The sequence below is a fragment of the Suncus etruscus genome, chromosome 6, assembly GCF_024139225.1.
Source record: "Suncus etruscus isolate mSunEtr1 chromosome 6, mSunEtr1.pri.cur, whole genome shotgun sequence".
In the NCBI taxonomy this organism is placed as follows: Eukaryota; Metazoa; Chordata; class Mammalia; order Eulipotyphla; family Soricidae; genus Suncus; species Suncus etruscus.
Genome location: NC_064853.1, coordinates 71,083,753 through 71,106,645, shown reverse-complemented (window position 1 = coordinate 71,106,645; position 22,893 = coordinate 71,083,753). Strand labels below are relative to the sequence as shown.

The 22,893-nt window shown below is 39.4% G+C and overlaps 1 protein-coding gene across 1 annotated transcript in view; it reads left to right on the top strand.

The window, feature by feature from the left end:
• Positions 1-925: 925 nt before the first annotated feature.
• CFAP61 (cilia and flagella associated protein 61) overlaps positions 926-22,893 on the top strand; it is a 391,053-nt gene continuing 369,085 nt past the window's right edge. The window contains exons 1-5 of the mRNA XM_049774327.1: positions 926-1,069; positions 17,250-17,400; positions 20,879-20,955; positions 21,824-21,891; positions 22,125-22,251. Coding sequence (XP_049630284.1) covers positions 927-1,069; positions 17,250-17,400; positions 20,879-20,955; positions 21,824-21,891; positions 22,125-22,251 — 566 coding nt within the window. The 5' untranslated portion in view covers position 926. The remainder of the gene's footprint in view (positions 1,070-17,249; positions 17,401-20,878; positions 20,956-21,823; positions 21,892-22,124; positions 22,252-22,893) is intronic.

Sequence of the window (22,893 nt, the reverse complement as noted above, 5' to 3'; positions counted from 1 at the left end):
GTTCTCAGTGGTAAATAAATTAATTTGCTTTAAAAATTTTTTTTATTTAGCTCACTGATACATAATCGAATAGTTTTCCCTAGAAGAAATGAAAATAGTAAAGAAACACACATACACACATATACAGATTAAAACCAATTTTTGTGTATGTAACCATGGTGTTTAAATAAATTATTAAAAATTAAAAAAAAAACAATTTTTGGTGACTATGCCTCTTCTGTCAGCAGTGTTCCCAGAAGTGTCTTTCTCAAGTATTAAACTCTCATGGTCACTGTCATTAGAGAGTCCCCTTAAATGGGTGTGGGAAAGTCCAAGTCATACAAAGGAAGCAAATATTCATGATGAAACTTCTCAGATACTTTAATGGACATGAGGGTCTCTCAGGAAGATCATCATAAGCATCATTTCCTAGTCTTAATTGACCACAGGACTTTTATTTTGTCTCAAAATCTCTCTTAGGACTGTTGCCCCCACAGGGCTCTTTTTTGGGGAACTGTTTGGAATACGAGCAGCAGCTGGCTGTCAGTAACCTCCAACTTGCTCATCCCACGGTGGCTGATTAAATTTGAGGGCACTGAATTCATAAATGATTGCTTTCAATGGATTTCCATTCTATTGTTGGAGTATCTTAAAACAGATTTTTTAGTCATCATAGAGTACAATTGCAGAAATTAGTATACAGATGAATTCTCAGAAACAGCATTTACTTGCAGAGAAACACGTCAGTTGGATCCGGGTGACAGTTGCTGCGGCCAGCCTCCCCTTCCCCCCCCCCCAAGGAAACTCACCCATCAATTGTTTAATATCACCACAAGGAAATTGAGTTAATGTTAATGTTTAGTTTTGTAAATATGGTAACTGACTGAGCTTGACATCTCAGATAAATAGTGTACTGTTTTCTCTCTTTTTAGGACAGGATAAAAAATATGCCAATTCTCACATCTCCAAGAGGAAAGGTAGAAGTGGTTCATTGTCGAAGAACAGAATCTCAGGATATTTGTTGTATCCAAAAACTTATCAGAAAATTCACACAGAAGCTGTTTGGGAACCTTAATATCATTTATCTTCTGTAAGTACATGGCTCAGTAAGCGCTAGCATATCTCATCAGTTTTATCACATACCAGGAGGGAATCCTGTTCCTTTGTTGTTCTGAGATTTACAGTGATAGGTGTTTAGGAAATTTACCTTAAGAAAAGAAAAAAGATATCAAGAATTGAATACTCTTTTTTGGGGAGAGAGGTTTGAACCACACCTAGCGCTTAGGGGTTATTACAGGCTTTGTTTCAAAAAATATTCCTGGCAGGCTCTGGGGACCATATGGGATGCCAGGGATGGAACCTAGATTGGTTGCATGCAAATGCCTTACCCACTGTGCTATCACCTTAGCCCCAAGAAATGATGCAAAATTTGAAAGGATTTCTTCTGGGTTTTGAATTCAAATGAACCTGAGTTCAGTCTCAACTTGCCTGCTCATTGGTGGAGATGCTTGGGGCAAATTAATGATAATTAACTACTTACTATTTAATGCCATATTTATTTAATGCCATACTCAGTGCTTTGCAAATATTTAATGCTTTGATACTTCTCATGAAGAGCTATTACCATGTTCATTTTGCATCTGAGAAAATGTGTGCCTACCCAGGGTCAAGCAGCTAGTGGCAAAGACTGGATTTGCAGGTAAAGTGTTCTTTTAAATTTTTTTTTTTTTTTTTAGTTATTGGGTCACACCCAGCGGTGCTCAGGGGTTACTCCTGGCTGTCTGCTCAGAAATAGCTCCTGGCAGGCATGGGGGACCATATGGGACACCGGGATTCGAACCAACCACCTTTGGTCCTGGATCGGCTGCTTGCAAGGCAAACGCCGCTGTGCTATCTCTCCGGGCCCTGTTCTTTTAAATTTTGAATAGTTTCTCTTTTTAATTAAAAAAACATTTTTTGGGGGGCCACATTCAGAGGTGCTCGGCTTACTCCTACCTCAGAGCTCAGAAATTGTTTCTGGAAGTCTTGGGGACCATATGGAATGCTGGGAATTGAACCCGGGTTCATGCTGGGTTGGCTGCATGCACTGAAATTCTCTACTGCCGTGTTACTGCTCTGGCTCCTGAATAGTTTCTTATTATAATGTTTGTCCTTTCGCCAAAAAGACTGCTTTATTCATTCTTCCTAGATCCTCTCTGTGCTATCACTGTAGTTTCACAGAGTATGGATAAGAGTTAGTTTTGTTGTCTCTTGCCAGTTTGTTTTCTTAAGCTACATCCCACAAATGAGTAAAAACCATCTAATAATTACTATTCACTTCTTTTCTTCTTTCTTTCTTTTCTTTTTTTTTTTTTTTTTTTTTGATTTTTGGGTCACACCTGGCAGTGCTCAGGGGTTACTCCTGTCTGTCTGCTCAGAAATAACTCCTGGCAGGCACGGGGGACCATATGGGACACCGGGATTCGAACCAACCACCTTTGGTCCTGGATTGGCTGCTTGCAAGGCAAACGCCGCTGTGCTATCTCTCCGGGCCCTTCTTTTCTTCTTTCACTTAGCATAACCACCTTAATTTTTTTTTATCAATTTTATGCCAACAGCCATAATTTCATTTTGAATAGAAGTTGTATTCTATTGAGAACATAGACCACATCTTTATTTAGTCACCTGTCCATTAACATTTAGATTTATTCTATACTTTGACAATTGTGAATAAAGCTACTATGAATTGTATATATTTCCTTTTGAATTTGTGTTTCTATCTCTAATAAGTATCTAGGAATGATATTGCTTGATCATATGGATTTAATTTTTATTTTTTAGGTAGTCTCCACCTCATTTGGGGGGGTTTTGAGCCACAGGTGACACTCCTGGGCTATTGACTCTATGCTCAGAAATCGCTCCTGGCTGGTGCAGGGGACCATATGGGATGCCAGGAATCTACAAGGCAAACTCCATACTATCACTCTTGCCACTCCAACTCATTTTTTTTTTTGTGGGGACCACACCTACCAGTGCTCAGGTTTTATTCCTGGCTCTGTACCCAGAAATCACTCCTGGCAGACTCGGGGACCATATGGGATACTGAGTATCGAACGCTGGTCGCCCACATGCAAGGCAAATGCCCTACCCGCTCCTGCCCCTCTACCCCACTTTTATAGCAACTAAACTAGTGTGCTTTCCCATTTATGATGTATCAAACTACCTACCTACTTCATACCATCACCATTACTTGGAGTTTTCAACATTTGGGCACAGGCCATTATAACGTGTACAATAATATCTTACTATAGTTTTAATGTTATTTCCCTGATAAAAAGTGATGCCTAGCATTATTTTCTTGTGTCTGTGGCCATAAATGCGTATTTACTTTTCCTTTCTCTTTTTTTCTTTTTCTTGACTTTTGGGCCACATGTGACAGTACTTTGGGGGTCACTCCTGTATGGAAGGGGGAGCTCACTACTTGTAGTACTTGGAATCATGTGGTGGTGGTAATTGCATCTGTACCTCTTACATGCAAAGTACATGCTCTAGCCCATTGAGATACCTTGTATATCTTTATTTAAGCACCATGAATACAAACATATTTGTAGTTTGATTTTAGTTATAAAAAGAACACCCCCTTTACCAGTGCAACTTTTACACCACCAATGCCCCCCCCAACTCCTTCCTTCCTCACCTCTTGCCTATATTCAAGACAGACATTCTTATATTTTGATTTTTTAATATGTAAAATCTTCATTTAAGCACTATGAGTATAGCTTGATTGTAGTTGGGTTTCAGTCATAAACAGAATACTCCCCCTTCACCAGTGCAACATTCCCATCACCAATGACCTTTTCCTCCCCCACCCCTGCCTGTATTCAAGACAGGCATTCTACTTCTCTCATTCTTTAACATTGTCATGCTAGTTGTTAGTGTAGTTATTTGCCTAACAGCATTCACCACTCTTTGTAGTGAGCTTCAAATTGTGAGCTGGTCCTTCCAGCCCTTCTGACCTGTTGTATATGAAAATATTTCCATAAGATTATTCTTTGAATGGCTGTATAGAAAATGTTTTCGTAAGATTATTCTTTGCATGTTGCCCCACCTTGACCTTCCAGATGGGGGTGCTGTTGAGAGTTGAATAAATAGCTTTAGTAGGAGGTGTGGGGGTCTTTTGCCAGAGCTGGTAGCAGGCTGACAAAGGACTCTTTTCGCCCAACCTTTGACACCTTAACCTTCTTGTCTGTGTGGATTATTTGCTGCGGATAAATATTACCAAGATCTCCCCACAAAAGGGGAGAAGGAGATGAGAATCAATTTCTCATTCTGGGAACTGTTTGGGGATTCACAAATATCCAGCCATGGATTTAATTGCACACCTTTGCAACACTGGCCCATAACTCTATTATCTCTGGGCCTTATTACAGTGATGCCTTTAATTTTTCTTAAAACCCATAGATGAGTGAGACTCTTCTGTATCTATCTCTCCCTCTGACTTATTTTACTAGGCATAATAGATTGCATATACATCCACATATAGGAAAATCTCATGACTTCATCTCTCCTGATGACTATGTAATATTCCATTGTGTATATTTACCACAGTTTCTTTAGCCATTTATCTGTTGAAGGGCATTTTAGTTATTTCCAGAGTTTGGCCTATTATAAATAGCACTGCAATGAATATAGGTATGAGGAAGGGATTTTTGAATTGTATTTTTGTGGTCCTAGGAGTGGAATAGCTGCATCATATGGGAGCTCAATTTCCAGTTTTTTGAGGAATCTATATATTATTTTCCATAAAGGCTGGACCAAATAGCATTCCCACCAGCAGTGAATAAGAGTTCCTTTTTCTCCACATCCCCATTAGCACTGATTGTTCTTGTTCTTTGTGATGTGTGCCAGTCTCTTTGGTATGAGATGGTACCTCATTGTTGTTTTGATTTGCATCACCCTAATGATTAGTGATGTGGAGCATTTTTTCATGTATCCTTTGGCCATTTGTATTTCTTCTTTGAGGAGTGTCTGTTTATTTCTTCTCTCCATTTTTTGATGGGGCTATATACATATTTAATTTCTGTCAGTAGCTTGTATATTTTTGATATTAGCCCCTTATCTGATGATAGGTATTGGGCGAGTAGTTTCTCCCATTCTGTGGGTGGCTTTTGTATTCTAGGCACTATTTCCTTTGAGGTGCAGAAGCTTCTCTGCTTAATATAGTCCCATTTATCTCTGCTTCCACTTGTCTGGAGAGTGCTGTTTCCTCAAGATGCCTTTACTCTCAATGTCATGGAGTGTTTTACCTAACATGTTGTTCTATATACCTTATGGTTTCGGGTCTGATATCAAGGTATTTAATCCTTTTGGATATGACCTTTATGCATGGTGTTAGCTGGGGGTCTGAGTTCACTTTTTTGCAAGTGGCTGACCAGTTGTCCCATCATCACTTGTTGAAGAAGCTTTCCTTGCTCCATTGTGGATTTCTTGCCCCTTTATCAAAGATTAAACATTCTTTAATTCTGGGGAACATTCTCTGAATATTCAAGCCTATTCCATACTGATCTGAGGATTGTTTTATTCCAATACTATGCTGTTTGATAACTATTGCTTTGTAATACAATTTAAAATTGATGAAAGCAATGCCTCCCATATTCCTTTTCCCAAGGATTGCTTTAGTTATTTATGGGTGTTTATTGTCCCAGATGAATTTCAGGAGTGTTTGATCCACTTCTTTGAAGAATGTCATGTTTGTCTTTAGAGGGGTTGCATTAATTCTGTACAATGCTTTAGGGAATATTGCCATATTAATGATATTAATACTGCCAATCTATGAGCAGGGTATGTGTCCCCATTTCCTGTGTCCTTTTATTTCTTGAAGCAGGTTTTTTTCTTTGTATTTTTTTTTGTATAGGCCCTTCACCTCTTTAGTTAAGTTGACTCCAAGATATTTGAGTTTATGAGGCACTAATGTGAATGGGCTTGTTTTTTAAATATCTATTTCGTCTCTATCATTATCGGTGTATAAGAAGACCATTTACTTTTGCATGTTAATTTCATAGCCTGCCATTTTGCTATATGAATCTATTGTTTCTAGATGCTTTTTGGCAGAGTCCAGGGTTTTGTAAATATGGTATGCCATCTGCAGTGAGAGCTTGACTTCTTTCTTTTTTTTTTTTTTTTTTTGGGCCACACCCGGTGGTGCTCAGGAGTTACTCCTGGCTGTCTGCTCAGAAATAGCTCCTGGCAGGCACGGGGGACCATATGGGACACCGGGATTCGAACCAACCACCTTTGGTCCTGGATCAGCTGCTTGCAAGGCAAACACCGCTGTGCTATCTCTCCGGGCCCTTGACTTCTTTCTTACTTATCTGGATGCCCTTGATACCTTTTTCTTACTTAATCACTATCACAAGTACTTCTAGTACTATGTTAAATAGGAGAGGTGAGAGAGGACAGCCTTGTCTTGTACCAGATTTTAGGTCAAAGGTTTATTTTATGTCCATTGATAATAATATTTGCCATTGGCTTGTGGTAGATGGCCTTGACTATATTGAGAATCAAGTTCCTTTCATTCCCATCTTGATGAGGGTTTTTATCAAGAATGGATGTTGAACCTTATGTTCATCAGGGATATTGGTATGTATAGTTTTTGGCAGCATCTCTGTATCAAGGTGATGTTAGCTTCATAGAAATGATGTGGAAATGTTCCTGTTTCTTCAATTTTATGAAAGAGCCTGAAAAGGATTGGTAGAAGATCCTCTTGATAGGTTTGAAAGAATTCATTAGTGAATCCAGCTGGGCCTGGGCCTTTGTTTTTAGGAAGACTTTTGATTACTCTTTTAATTTCCTCAGTAGTATTGGTTATATTTAGATATTCTAAATTATCCTGGTTTAACTGGAAGATTGTAGGAGTCCAATAATTTATCCATTTCTTCCAGTTCTCATGTTTTGTGGCATAGTTTCTCAAAGTGCTCTTTGATTACCTTTTGTGTCTCTGCAGTATTTGTAGTGATCTCACCCTTTTAATTTCTTTTTTTAATTTTTTAATTTTTTTTTTACCCTTTTCATTTCTAATCTGGTTTAAGTTTCTATTTCTTTGTGAGTTTTGCTAGTGGATTATTAATCTTGTTTATTTTTTCAAAGAACCAACTTTTGCGTTCGTTGATCTTTTTAATTTTTTTCTTCATTTCATTGATTTCTGCTCTAAATAATATTATTTACTTCTGCCTACCTATTTTGGTCTCCTTTTGTTGATTATTTCCTTAATTTTAAAAGCTGTGTCATTTAACTGTTTATGTAAGCCCCTTCTTCCTTTCTGATGTGTGCTTGTAAAGCTATAAATTTTGGGGGCTGGAGAGATAGCATGGAGGTAAGGCATTTGCCTTGCAGGCAGAAGGATGGTGGTTCGAATCCCGGCATCCCATATGGTCCCCCAAGCCTGCCAGGAGCGATTTCTGAGCATAGAGCCAGTAGTAATCCCTGAGCACTGCCGGGTGTGACCCAAAAATCACACACACACACACACACACACACACACACACAAACAACAAAAAAACCCAGCTATACATTTTCCTCTTAGTACTACTTTTGCTGTGTCCCACAAATTCTGATAATTTGTGTCTTCATTGTCATTTATTTCCAGGAATGCTTTGATTTCCTCTTTGCTTTCATCTCTGACCCACTGGTTGTTCAGAAGTGTGCTGTTTAATTTCCAGTGTTAAAGTTTTTCTTCTATGTCCCTTTGTAGTTCACGTCTAATTTTAGTGCCTTGTTATCAGCAAAGGTAGCTTGCACGATTTCTATCCTCTTGATTTTATGGAGATATGTTTTATAGGTCAGCATATGGTCTATCCTGGAGCATGACTCATGTGCATTGGAGAAGATCATGTATCCAGGTTTCTGGGGATGGAGATACATACATACATACATACATACACACACACATATACTAGTCCACTTTCTTCCATTTCTCCTTTTAGAGCTAGTATACTTTTGTTGGATTTCAGTCTTGTTGACTTGTCAAGGGATGACAGGGCACAATTATTGTGTTGCTATTGATAGCTTTTTCCAGATTTGTCAACAATTGCATTAAATATTATTCTGGTTCCTCATTGGGTGCATATGTGTTTAGGAGTCTGATTTCTTCCTATTGCACTTGTCCCTTGTTTAGTATGAAATATCTATCTTTGTCCCTCACAACTTTTCACACAAAGTTTGTGTCATCTGATATTAGTATAGCCACTCCAGCTTTTTTAAGGGTGTTGTTTACCTGGATTATTTTCCTCCAGCTTTGATTTTGAGTCTGTGTTTGTTCTGACTATTATGGTGTGTTTCTTGTAGGCAGCAGAAGGTAGGATTCAGTTTTTTGATCCATTTAGCTACTCAGTGTCTCTTAACTGGTGCATTTAGTCCATTGACATTGACAGAGAGATAATTGTTATAAGATTTATTGCCATCTTTGTCTAGAAGTTTGGTGTGTCTCTTTGTCAGTCTTGTCTTAAAAATAGATCTTTCAGTTTTTCTTTTAAAGCTGGTTTTGAGTTTGTAAAATTTCTGAGCTGTTGTTTATTTGTGAAGCTATGTGTACTTTCAAATTTGAAAGTGAGTCTTCCTGGGTGCAGTATTCTAGATGAAGTTATTTGTTTTGTTGAGTTTTGTCACTATATCTCACCACTGCATTCTAGTCTTGATGGTTTCTTGTGACAGGTCTGTTTAAATCTTTTTTTTAGGCTAGTCAAGTGAAGCAGTGGGAGTGGAGAAGGAATAAAGAAATCTATAACTGGCTGTGATCAATTAATTATAAACACCACTGCACTCAAACCAGCAAGGCCTGTTTAAATCTTAAGGATGTTCCCTTGAATGTAATTTTCCTTTTTGATATTGCTGCTTTCAGTATTGTATCTCTATCGGTGGGATTCATTATTGTGACTAGGATGTGTCTTGGGGTGCTTTTCCTTGGTTTTCTTTTAGCTGGTACTCTTTGGGTGTGCAAGATTTGGTTGCATGTAGTCTTTAGCTCTGGTAGTTTCTCTGTAATAATGTCCTTGACTGTTGATTCTTCCTGGGGATTTTTTTCCTGGGTCTCTGGGACTCCAATAATTATTATGTTGTTTTTGCTGAGCTTATCAAAGACTTCTATTTTCATCTGTTCACATTCTTTGAGTAATTTTTAATTGTCTGATCATTTGCTTTAAGGCTTTTTTTTTTCCATTCTCTTCTGCTGTATGGAGTTGTTATGCATCTCATCTTCCAGCTCACTGCTTCTATCCTCAGCTGCTGTTACCCTACTAAAGAGGCTTTCCACTGAGGTTTTCAATTAATCTCTGAGCTTTTCAGACCTGTTATTTCAGTTTGGAGTTTTCTGATTTCTATCTTCCTATCCTCATGATTCTTATTTGTGTTCTGTTCAACTTGACCTATGTTTTCTTTGAGTTCTGTGAACATCCTCCATATTTCTTCTCTAAACTCCATATCTGAGAGACTAACTAGGTGTTTGGCCATTTTTGGATCATCAGTGTTGCCATCTTTATTTTCTATGCCTGGTATTAGCATGCATTGTTTCTCCATTGTTACATCTGTTTTGTGGATTTTTCTATGTGTTTTGGTGGTATTCATTGTTTAGAAGATGTATGCAGCCACAAAGTGAAGTGGAGCGGCCATGCTCCTCTGGCACCACCCTTTGTGGGCAGGATGGCTCACCTTTGAAGAAGATGAGCCCTCAGGGAAGAATGGTGGACAGGATCAAAATACCATGTCTCAGGACAGCAGAGAGAAGACTCAAGTTGTCTGCCGGGCTTCTGGTCGCACAGCAGAAATAAGCTCCACTGTCTGTGGGCCAGACAGCTTATCTCTGAAGAAGACGAGCCCTAAGGGAAGAATGGTGGAGAAGATCAAAATCTCAGGCCGTAGGATAACAGAGAGAAGACTCAATATGTCTGCCATGCTTCTGGACACACAGCAGAAATAAGTTCCACTGTCCATGGGTGGGATGGCTCACCTCTGAAGAAGATGAGCCCTCAGGGAAGAAAGGCCGAGAGAATCAAAATCCGTGGCCACAGGACAGCAGAGAGAAGACCCAAGTTGTCTGCCATGCTTCTTTGAAGAAGACAAGCTCTCAGGGAAGAATGATGGAGAGAGCATCTTGTATGTTTTATTTGAAAAATTTTCCAGGTCTCTTGTACTTTTATTATATTTAATTGCTTGATTTTAAAAAAGATTTTTTTTTAATTTTTGTTTTGGAACCACACCTGGCAGTGCTCAGGGGTTACTCCTGGCTCTGCATTCAGAAATTGTTCTTGGCAGGCTCAGGGACCATATGGGTTGCCAGGAATTGAACCCTGGTCAGTCCTGGTCAGCTGCATGCAAGGCAAAAGCCCTACTATTGTGCTATCTCTCCGGTCCCCAATTTTTTTTTTTTTGATTTTTGGGCCACACACAGTGATGCTCAGGGGTTACTCCTGGTTATGTACTCAGAAATCGCTCCTGGCTTGGGGACCACATTGGATGCTGGGCGACTGAACTGTGGTCCGTCCTAGATTAGTGTATGCAAGGCAAATGCACTACCACTTGCGCCACTGATCTGGCCCCTCTAAAATTTTTTTTTAAATTGAATCCCTGTGAGATAGAATTACAAAGTTGTTCATAATTGAGTTTCAGTCATACAGTGTCCAACATCCATCTCTTCACTAGTGGACATTTACTGTCACAGGTGTCTTCAATTTTCCTCCTGCCTAACTCCATTGGTCTCTATGGCAAATATTTTTCTTCTCTCTCTCTCTCTCTCTCTCTCTCTCTCTCTTATTTTCCACTTTTAGACACTAACTTACAATATTGTCATTGAAAAGGTATCATGATGACATTACTTTACCTTCTTTCAGCACCTAGTTCTTGTCCTGGGTGATTACATCCAACTATTGTCACAGAGGTCCCTTCTCTGGTCTAACTTCACTCCTTGCTCTTTGTGGCCAGCTTCCTACTATGGGTCAGTTTTCCTGGCCCTTCCCTATTGTCTTTGGGTATTATTTCTATACTACCTTTATTTCTCAATATTCCACAAATGAGTGCATTCATTCTATGTATATCCTTAGCCTTCTGACTCATTTCACCCAGCATAATTCTCTCCATATCATATAAGCAGATTTCATGACTTTATTTTTTCTTATCACACAATAGCGTGTGTACACTATGTGTGTACACATTGTGTACTACAGTTCATTTATATAGTCATCTGTTCTTCGGCATATGGGTTATTTCCAGATTCTGGCTGTCATGAATAGTACTACAGTGAGCATAGGGATGAAGATGCCTTTTCTGCATTGTGTTTTGGGGTCCTTAGTGTATATTCTCAGAAATGGTATTATTGGGTGAAATAGGTGCTCATTTTTTAGTCATTTGAGGATTGTCCATATTGTTTTCTAAAAAGTTTAAAGTATGAAAGTCCACATCCCAAGAGGGGAGATGCAGGCAACATGTACATGCACATGCCATGTGTATGGGTTGGCAGCACACATAGGGCCACTCCATTGTTCTAAGTTGGTTTTTAAATTGGGTTTTCTAAGTTCGTTTTTATGGGGTTTTTCCCACGTGCCCCTGATAGGGCTTTTGAGGTAGGTGATAGTCTGTGCTTGAGTGGTTGCAGAGGAGAGTGTTGAGGGTAGTTGATGGTCTTCTTTGGCCTTTCATTCCTGGCCTTTGTTCCTGCTAGAAATTTTTCTAGGGACTCTCTGAACTGCAGCAGTGCCTGGTGATACTCTTTTCAGTGAAAAGGTGACTTCCAGTCCCTTCTCTTGGTTTTATGGCACCCTTAGGACTTATACTAAAAACATTTTACACGCAAAAATTATTTTCTATTTCTTTGTTTTTGTTTTTCTGTTTTCTTTTTTTGAGGGGGCACACCCAGTGGTGCTCAGGGGTTACTCCTGGCTCTCTACTCAGAAATCAGAATCCTGGCAGGCTCAGGGAACCAGAAGGATTCAGGGATTGAACCCTGGTTTGTTCTGAGTCTGTCCCGGGTCAGCAGCTTTCAAGGCAAATACCCTATCAATGTGCTATCACTCCAGTCCCTTTGCTGTTTCTCTTGAAACATGCCATGGGGCCCTTCCCTGTTTGCTGGTCTCAGAATTACAGATTGTACAACATTGTTTGAAGGCAAATATGATTCCCTCCAGAGAAGCATGTCATGTCATAGGGTGTTTGCATCTTCTTTTTTTTGGCTTTGGGCTCACACCTGGCAGCACTCAGGGGTTACTTCTGGCTCTACGCTCAGAAATTGCTCCTTAGCAGGCTTGGAGGGACCATGTGGAATGCCGGGATTTGAACCACCATCCTTCTGCATGCTAGGCAAAAGCCTTTCTTCCATGCTATCTCTTCTGCCCCTGCATCTTCTTTTAAGAGACTTCTGAATCTTCACTATGTGGATGAATTTCCTTATGTAAGTAGATTATTATTTTTTGTAGAGGACTCCTGAAATGGTGCTCAGAGGACTGGAAGTTGTGGTTGGTAATTCTCAATTAGTTGCCAATTGTTCAATGCCAAGGCTCAAAGGTACAGTGCTGAGGACCGTCTGGTAGTGCTTGGGGGATGAGGCTCGGTTATACTTCTGATGCTAGGGGAGGTGTGAGGGATTAAACCCAGGCTCTTTGATGTGCTACCATATATACCATATGTAAGGGCACAGTTCTTTTTTGTTTGTTTTTATGTGTCACACCTGGCAGTGCTCAGGGTTACTCCTGGCTTTGCACTCAGAAATTGCTCCTGGGAAACAGCATGCTCCAAACAAGTGGGAGTAGAGATAAACAGATGGGACTATATTAAGCTGAGAAGCTTCTGCACCTCAAAGGAAATAGTGACTAAGATACAAAAACCACGCACAGAATGGGAGAAACTATTCACCCAATACCCATCAGACAAGGGACTAATATAAAAAATATAAGGTGCTGACAGGAAGAAACATAACCACATCAAAAAATGGGGAGAAGAAATGAACATATATTTCCTCAAAGAAGAAATACAAATGGCCAAAAGACTCATGAAAAAATGCTCCACATCACTAATCATCAGGGAGATGCAAATCAAAACTACAATGAGGTACCATCTCACACCACAGAGATAGGCACACATCACAAAGAACAAGAACAGTCAGTGTTAGTGCGGATGTGGAGAGAAAGGAACTCTTATTCACTGCTGGTGGGAATGCCATTCAGTACAGCCTTTATGGAAAACATATGGAGATTCCTCAAAAAACTGGAAATTGAGCTCCCATATGGTCCAGCAATTCCACTCCTAGGGATATACCCTAGGACCACAAAAATACAATACAAAAACCTCTTTTTTGCACCTATATTTATTGCAGTGCTATTTACAATAGCCAGAGTCTAGAAACAACCAAGATGCCCTTCAACAGATGAATGTCTAAAGAAACTGTAGTACATATACAATGGAATATTATGCATCCATCAGGAAAAATGAAGTCATGGAATTTTTCTATACATGGATGTACATGGAATCTATTATGCCTCGTGAAATAAGTCAGAGGGAGAGAGATAAACACAGAATAGTCTCACTCATCTATGGATTTAAGAAAAATGAAAGACATTATTGTAATAAAGCCCAGAGACAATAGAGTTAAGGGCCGGAAGGGCTGGAAAGACAGGCTCACAATTTGAAGCTCACCATAAAGAGTGGTGAATGCTGTTAGGCAAATAACTACACTAACAGCTAGCATGACAATGTTAAAGAATGAGAGAAGAAGAATGCTTGTCTTGAATACAGGCAGGGGTGGGGGAGGATGGGAGGCATTGGTGGTGGGAGTGTTCCATTGGTGAAAGGGGGTTATTCTGTTTATGACTGAAACCCAACTACAAACATGCTTGTAATGATGGTGCTTAAAGATTTATATATTTAAAAAAATTGCTCCTGACAGGCTTGAGGGACCATATGTGCGGAGATCGAACCCGGGTCTGCCCTGAGTCATTTGCATGCAAGGCAAAATACCCTACCTCTGTGCTATCACTCCGGCCCATAAGGGCACAGTTCTGATGAGTTCTTTGAGACCTGAAGTTTTCCCTGTTGGCAAGAGAATAGAGGATTAGGTTGAGTGCTGAAGACCCTTCATTTTCCAGCCTCTGAGCACCACGTAGGAAGGGAGTATTGAAAGCTCTTTGTTATATTAAAATGGGATCCTTGTAACTGAAAAGGATTTGTCATTACTAAGAAGCACATTTATTATCACAAGTAAACATAGACATTTTTAAATGTCCTATGCTCCCAGTACGATTGATACAACTCATATTGTTTTTCTTCTTTCATATGAAGAGGCTCATACTCCTTTACCAGACCAAACTCAACACTTTGACACTCATCATTACACACACAGGTATTTGTAAAACTGGTGCTTTCTTCTAAATTAATTCAGTTTGATGGCTAGATCAGTTTCATATACAGGGAGGTATACAGGCCTGACTTCATCTTAAAAATCTGGTGAAGTTTAGGGGAGAAAATAAAGAGATTGGACAGAGCAGATGAATGGGAAAAGGGCTGAGAATTGGTGATTTCCAGATGTTACAGTGAAGAAAGGTGTGTGTGTGTGTGTGTGTGTGTGTGTGTGTGTGTGTGTAGGGGTGGGACAGAAACCACAACAGTCTGTGGGTCAGTGTGCAGAGACACAAAGGGAACATGGGCTCCTTTCTTTGTCCTGCATACTGTTTAACAAAGCAAAATACAGGGACACTGTCCAAGATTTCCATCATACATAGTTAAATGAAATGTGCTATATGTTTGGAAAATTTCTTAAACAAATAAATTAGACATCACTTTAATGAAGACTGGTTTTTGCTGCTGGATAGTTTTTTTTAGAACTTTAATATTTTTTAATATTTTTGTGTAAAATATATGCATTTATATCTTAAAATATACCTCCCTTGGTTTAGATGGGCTCATTTAAAATCCATCTTGAAAAAAGTGTGCATTAAAGTGGGAAAATACTATACATACAAATAAGTTCTTATCTAATAGAGATGGGAACACACAAATCTTGTAGTGCAATGGAACCTTACACCCTGAACATTGACATAATGACCTGGCACAGGCCTCAGAAGAATGGGCATTCTCCAATCACCCCTGATCTAGGGAAGCCATCTACGAAACATCTAAGGTTGTCTATAACATCACCTGGAAGCAATCTTCTACCAGGGAAGACCCTACCACTGCTCTGACATCGACCTACTCAAAAGAGACTTCCCTTAACTTTGACAATACAATAACAACGACCTGCTTACTGGATAAGGCTTTCTGCATTGCCCTTTAATTGTGAGGTGAAACGAGAGGATGCTCCACACCAGCCTGACTTTAATGTAGGATATGTAGATTCCAGGATCATTAATACGATAACCTGATGCCAACAATAGAGACTGCATGAAAAATAAAACTGTATTGGCACTACAATGACTTGGATTGAACAAACTAGTTTGCCTGGAGCCTAGAGTTGGTCTTATGCCAGGAAACTTTAGGGGTAGAGTCTCCTTGTATTTAGGCCAAGGCTTTCCTTTCCATGTCCCCCATATTTTGGCGGGCCTATGCAAACAATATTTGCCACTCTAACACCATTTTTACTGTGCTCCTTTGACTCTAAACTTTAAAAAAGAAAACCACTTAAGGGGCCGGAGAGATAGCATGGAGGTAGGGCGTTTGCCTTTCATGCAGGAGGTCATCGGTTTGAATCCCGGCGTCCCATGTGGTCCCCCATTCCTGCCAGGAGCAATTTCTGAGCCTGGAGCCAGGAATAACCCCTGAGCACTGCTGGGTGTGACCCAAAAACCACACACACACACACACACACACACACACACACACACACACACACACACACACACAAAAGCCACTTAAACTTTTGATGTTAACTTAAACTAATATGCATGTGCATGAAAATGTAAAAAAAATACTATGCCTTCAATGTTAAAGAGTCACATAAATTTTATGGCTCTAGATTGCTTTGTGTACTGTTAAGAAATGTCATAATGTACTACAACCTGGGGACTTGTGGACAAAGTAATTGTACATGGGTTCTGTTTTATTTTTCTTAATGTTCTTTGACAGTAAGTCCAAAATTTAGGCATCAGCAAGGGGATTTCTTTTGAGAACTCTGTTTATGGGTGGTTGTCCTTCCACTGTAACTTTACCTTGTTCTCTTTCTTTGCATCATTGTTCTCATAATTAAAAATAAAAAATTAAAAGAAAAGAAAAGAAAAAAGTGTGCCTCTTTTTTTGATTCTGTTCTCCTTCCCTTTATTTATGTCTGCTATGAATTCTTATTTCTCCTATAGAGAAGCTAATGTCTAGGTGCTAATATATGGAAAATATACATACAAAGAAATGATATTATAAAAATTCATTTTTTTCTCAGTCATTTGGAACTTGTCTCATAGAAATAAAGTTATTTGTGACTGACTTCCCAAACCAACCCTCAAAAGCCTATTTATATAATGTCTGTGTGGTATATGGCTAATTGTACTATAGAACCCAAATGCCATCCAAAGTTCCCATGAATAAATGCATTTCAAGTTCAAATTGGGTTTCCACGAACACATTTCTCTTGCTTCCCTGAGGCGGTGGTATCTTCCGGGTCCTAGATGTTGCTCACTTCCTCCCACCCCATCCTACCCACTTCCCACCCCTACCCCCATCTCCATCATTGCTGACATGTATGGGGCTTTGTGCTCTGGGAGAACTGTCATCTGATTTAGAATGACAGAGTGAAGTTTCAGGCTTTCATCTTGTGATGCTGGAACCCAAAGAGCCAGGAGCTGGAACAGCTTCAAAAGTAGAATGGGGAGAAGGGGCTTCAGTGAATCAGATGATGGAAGCTGGGAGACTAGATCATTTTTTCTAGAAAGTTTATTGTGAAGATTGTTTTCTAGTCTCAGAATTAACGGGCATTTGGCAGCAGTGCCTGGGCAGTGCCCATAGGCCAGGTTCAACAGGATGAACTCTCTTCTGCGTGAGGCCTATGATTTTCTTGGTAAAGTGGCTGTTCGGGGCTGACAAATAACCATAGCACAATATTTCCCAAAACTTTGAATTTTTCCAGGAAACTTGACCTGATACATATGTGAAAACATTTTTGTTTATATATGTTTAGAGGGAGTATATTTGGTGGTGCTCACATCTGGTCCAAAGGTTATATTCCTACACATAGTAGATGCTGAGCTCAGGTAACCCAGTGAGAGAGAAAGGACACATCTTCTCACTTCTGATACTCTGATTTGTGTGTGCACTTTTAATCCTTTTTACAGGGAAAAGGCAAACCTTGCAATTACCCTCCACAATGACAGAGAGGAGATCATGGCCCAGGCCACCTTTGTGGACTATCCGAACTGGAATGTTGCCCAACAGGATGACTGGGTGCCTGTGTTCCGGGAGCTCGACGCTGATATTCCATGCACAGTAAGCTATCATGAAAATGCTTATTAAAGCAGACTTCATTGCACGGTTTATAGGTAAATCTTTTCAGTTGTTAGATTAAGCAGTTTAGCAAGTGTACAACAACATGGCAGAAATGAAGTTAATTGGTGACAAGAACATGTGGAGTGGAGAACTGGCAGAGCCCAGGCCATGTTCTATTGATCAGAACTGGGGGAGTGAGACTATGTACTTTCCAGGTCTCCAAACATCATTATCTGAAGGTTTTAATTTTCTGTATGGCACCTCATATCCACACATATGTCTTCTGTAATTTTAACAATAAAGCCTCGGATTCATGTGAACTCTGGTTTACGCTATAATCTGTCTCACTTGATATAAGGCATCTAACAACCTATATGTCAATGGAAAAGAGGACAACAGTCCCCAAGGATTTGGGATAGTAGTCACTCTTGCCAAGTCTGAATTTTCTTTGACATTGGCCTGCCAAACAATCCAGAATCTGGCCTAGTTGAGAGCCAAAGCAGCAGTCTTCCTGGTTGGTGGAATTCAGTAGGGTACCCCCAGAGTCCTTAGTGCATGATGAGTTCATACCTGATATATGCCTGTATGTTCACACTCATATTCCAGCACATAGTACTTACAGTTTAGTTAATATAAATATTCAGTGTTTGCAGTATATTCAATTAGCTGCTAGATGGTGCCTTCCTCCTGCCGACATTCTATAAACCCAGTGATCATTATGGGAAATGTTACCTTAAACTTAGAAATAGATCAGAAAGACTCTTCAATCCAATGGTTATAGTATCATAGATAGGCTTTTTATTGGCATAGCTTTTGACAGTTTTGTAGGAGCAGCTTACAAATTTTCTTCCACGTAGGATGCAAATAGTTTCTAACTTAAAGAAGAGATATCTTCAAAAATTGGGGTTTATGGCCCAAGAAAACATAGACTATTTTGTAGCATATATAGCAATTCCACTCTAAGATTCCCTTGTAGATTAACATATCTAGCTCTTCAAGTGCTCACTAGTTGATGGGTTGAATATATTGATCTCAGCCATGTTCATTTTATATTTGTATTTGAGCTATCATTATACAAGTGTTAGAAAATTATAAATAAGCATCATCATGAATTCTTTCCATTTTGTTATCTTTTTATTCTCTTAAGCTATATTCATCTAATGACTATTTGAAATGTGACAAGTTTTTTTTTTTTTGGTTTTTTTTTTTTTTTTTTTTTGGTTTTTGGGTCACACCTGGTGGTGCTCAGGGGTTACTCCTGGCTGTCTGCTCAGAAATAGCTCCTGGCAGGCACGGGGGACCATATGGGACACCGGGATTCGAACCAACCACCTTTGGTCCTGGATCGGCTACTTGCAAGGCAAACACCGCTGTGTTTTGGGCCCAAAATGTGACAAGTTTGACTAAATATAAACCCAGCTGGAAATAGTAGAAAAATGAATGCAAAATATCTTATTAGAAGTTTTATTGGATTTCTATTAAAAACAATTTTAATGTATTGGACAAAATCAAATATATGCTAAAATTTCTACTGTTCATCTTTACTTTTCTTTTTTCTAGAATTTATTTATTTAACAATTTTTAATTGAATCACCATGAGATACAGTTACAAAGTTGTTCATGATTGAGTTTCAGTCATATAGTGTCCAAATCCCATCTCTTTACCAATGCCCACTAGCATATTAAATATTATATAAGTGACAAATCTGTGTCTTGAATTATTTTTCTTACAGGTAGCATAGGCTCAAAAGAAAATTATTTCTCCCAAGGACATTTGCAACTGATTAAATAATTTCAATTTTAAATCTAAAAAAACTTAAAAAAATAACATAGATATCCCCTGTCTTTCTGAAGTTTGAATTATGCAATTTCTCTCTGTATGTAGGCATTACATTAGAGCCTGTTCATTATATCTAAACAAAAGATCAAAGATTGCCACTTTATGAAAAAAACATAAGAAATCAGTTGCTCTAAAAGTAAGAGTGAAGTCAGAGGCCCTGCTGATCTCCTTCTCTCGAAATGATTTTACTCTGGTTGTATATTTATTCCATGATTTATGCATTTACTTTATATTAGCGCCATTTTAGGTCTTGCATTTATCTGGCGAAAGTTTAGGCTACTTTTTTAGTTATGGATATGCTAAAAAATGTTTTAGTGTAATAATTGTTCCTTTCCTTTATACCATTTTGATTTACAAATGGCATAATTTGCTTTTCCAGAGCAGGAGGAACCTAAATTTCTGGTGGAAGAAAAAATTGGGGTGATAAACAAAAATTATGTATTCCTAAAGCTAGGATTTAAGGCAGATGTTAGGTAGGATTGTGGTGGGGTGATCAGATGAGTTAAATTACGGAAAGGATTTAAATCAATGCCATTGTTATTCCTGTTATTTGAAATTTGGAGCTTCTATAATTTATCTTTTGAGAGTTTATCTTTTAGGTAAGAATTTATCTTTTAGGTAAGTGAAAAAACACATAATTCTGTCTAATCATTTTATGATGATGAACTTTCTTTTGGTTTGTTTTTTGGTCACGCCCATTGGTGTTCAGGGGTACTCCTGTTTCTGCGCTCAGAAATTATTCCTTGCAGGCCCAGGACCATAGGGGATGCTGTGGTTCAAACTTGGGTTGTCCATGTGCAAGGCAAATGCCCTACCCACTGTGCTATTGCACTGGCCCCTAAAGCAAATAACATCAAGAAGGAGGAGAGGCCAACACACATATATTTGCTGATGGCAACTCAACAGAGATACCCAAGTTTGATACCCAGCACCCCATATGATCCCTAGAGCACTTTTAGAAATTACCCCTGAGCACGGAGTCAGGAGTAAGGAGCACAGCAAGGAATGGACCCCCAAAATGAAACAAAACAGAATAAAGAGCTAACCTGAAAGTCATTTTAGAATATTGCTACTTAGAGTTTTCAGTTTAGTTTTTTGCCTCCCCAGAGTAATATTTATTCTTTTTCTAGAAATGTTGAACAAAACAGGTCATTGACTTCATAAAGTGGCATCTGCCTTCCACCCTTCGGATTTATAAGAGAGTCTTTCCCTTGTGTCACTTGAATAGAGCAGCAGCTGCTGACTCAAGAGCCCTCGGAAAAGGGTGATTGTCTTTCACTTGGCATAGACACCCCTGAGGGCAGGACCACTGAGTTAATAATCAATTTCACTCCCCTGCAGGCACTTTCCTGCCCACAGTCCCATGGTGAGGGCAGGGGAAGGACTAAGTGTGTTGCCCTTATTTATGATCCTTAATTCCTTGAACAGTTTTGAGCTAAGGGAACAGTAACTGGAAAATAGGGTCACAGATATGGCTCAAATGCTGCCTGGATATGTTGCCACTTAAAACATCAAATACCCTCTGTACATAAAGGCCAGGCAGTGCTGTCAGCCCATAATTGCCCCATTCCCTTCCATCCTGCTCCAAGGAAGTCTGAATGCTGACTCATCCTTTAATCATGCTTTTTTCTTTGGCAGCCTCTGAATACCTTGTTCATGCACCTCTTTGTGGCTGTGGATGAGTATTCCAATGGCTGCTGCAAAGAAATGTTGAGGTGAGCAACCATTTACATGATGGGCTGTGTGTGTGTGTGTGTGTGTGTGTATGCATGTGTGTGTATATGTATGTGTTGGGGTTGTGGGGGAGGGGATGGCATTGGCAGTGACACTACAGATAAGACATGAATAAAAATGACTTGAAAGAAATAACAATTTGAAAATACCTTAAGTGACATGAAATCACCTGCAGCATCTAATTTATTGGTCATTTATGACTATAAAGGCATTTCTTTTGGGTAGCAGTGATAATTCTGAAAGCAATCCTGTTTAATTGCCATCATTTGAGCTCACAGGCTGTGCCAGTCATTTGAAGAAATGGACTTTGAAGGAGGGGAAGCATAAAGCATTGCAGGATTGGATGTTTCAAATAGTTTTACTTCAGCTTTAGAAATGTGTATTATTGTGGTAGACTAGAAGCATCCTGAATAATATGGCACACTGAAATAGGATCAGTGGGGATGCTGGGGGATGCTGATATGACTTGAACAGTCTCACAGACTTTGGGGGGTTGTGGTCTCAGCTTTCAAGCCACTTTGTAATGTCATACCAGACCATCCAGATGTCAGGTCAGAGGTTAATATTAGCAGAAATCTGGTGTGCTTTGTGAATATGTTCCTCTTTATTATTTTCTTGCTCTGTGGCACAGATAGAAAGCATTATATAGAATCCAAGGAAGAGTCAAGAAGAAAATGAACTTGAGTTGAAGATGTTCTTTCTTTTGTAGACAGGGAGCAAAAGAACCCATATAGACTCGGGGTTACTTCATTGTTTTTAGCGATGGCCTTAATGTCAAAAGGTACAGAGAGTGTGATTGCTTGTTTGGTTATTAGCATCTAAAACTTCCATCTTTCTTTCTCTCACTAGGACTGTATTTAAAGCAGTGCCAGAAGTGCACTTCATATTTCTCATAGTGCCAGCGTACATGAGCATAGGTAAGGTCTACTACATCATCTCCTGTCCACAGTGGCTAATAAAATATGTTGAATAAAAGTGCTGAACATGAGAAATAAGTTTCTGGATGCCTCCAGAAACTTAAGATATATGTGCTTTCTTGACTGTAGTAGTTAAAACAATTTAGAATGGATGTTCTATTCTCTATTTTCTTCTGAAGCCTACAGTTATTCTTTGATAAAATGAGATTATATTCTTTGTCTCTCTGATGTAGGTACAACTCTGATAAATGTGTTTGACCTAGTAGGAAATGTTCCAAGTTTGGAATTTGATGAGGACTTTTCTGTGCACATATGCTACAGACAGAACCATTACCCTCAGCTGCACATTCGAAAAGCCAAGTAAGAAGTGGTGGGGAGGAATACCTTTTGTTTTCAAAGTTTTGACAGCTACATTTCCACTTCTTATTGTAAATTGTTTTTGTTTAAATCTAACATTAATCCTAAACTTGAAAATCTGAGTTACCATTCTCAGTGACAGGGTCCTCGAGTTTAGGGTGGGTTGTAGATTCATTAACTGAAAGTAGAAATATTAGTGTTATATGGACAGGAGAGACTTGGAAATCAGGCACTTTTATGAGTGAGATCATAAGATTAAGAAGACTGTTCATGGGGCCAGAGAGATAGCATAGTGGTGGGGCGTTTCCCTTTCACGCATCTGATTCAGACAGACAGTGGTTCGAATCCCGGCATCCCATATGGTCCCCCGAGTCTGCTAGGAACGACTTCTGAGGACAGGGCCAGTGGTAAACCCCTGAACACCGCTGGGTGTGACCCAAAAGAAAAAAAAAGACTTTTCAAGGGGTCGGAGAGATAACACAGCAGTAAGGCATTTTCCTTGCACACATCTAATTGAACAGCTCGTGGTTTGAATCCCGCGGTGGTTCAAATCCCTGCATTTCATATGGTCCCCCAAGCCTGCCAGGAACGACTTCTGATCGCAAAATCAGGAGTAACCCCGCAGGGTGTGTCCCAAAAACAAAA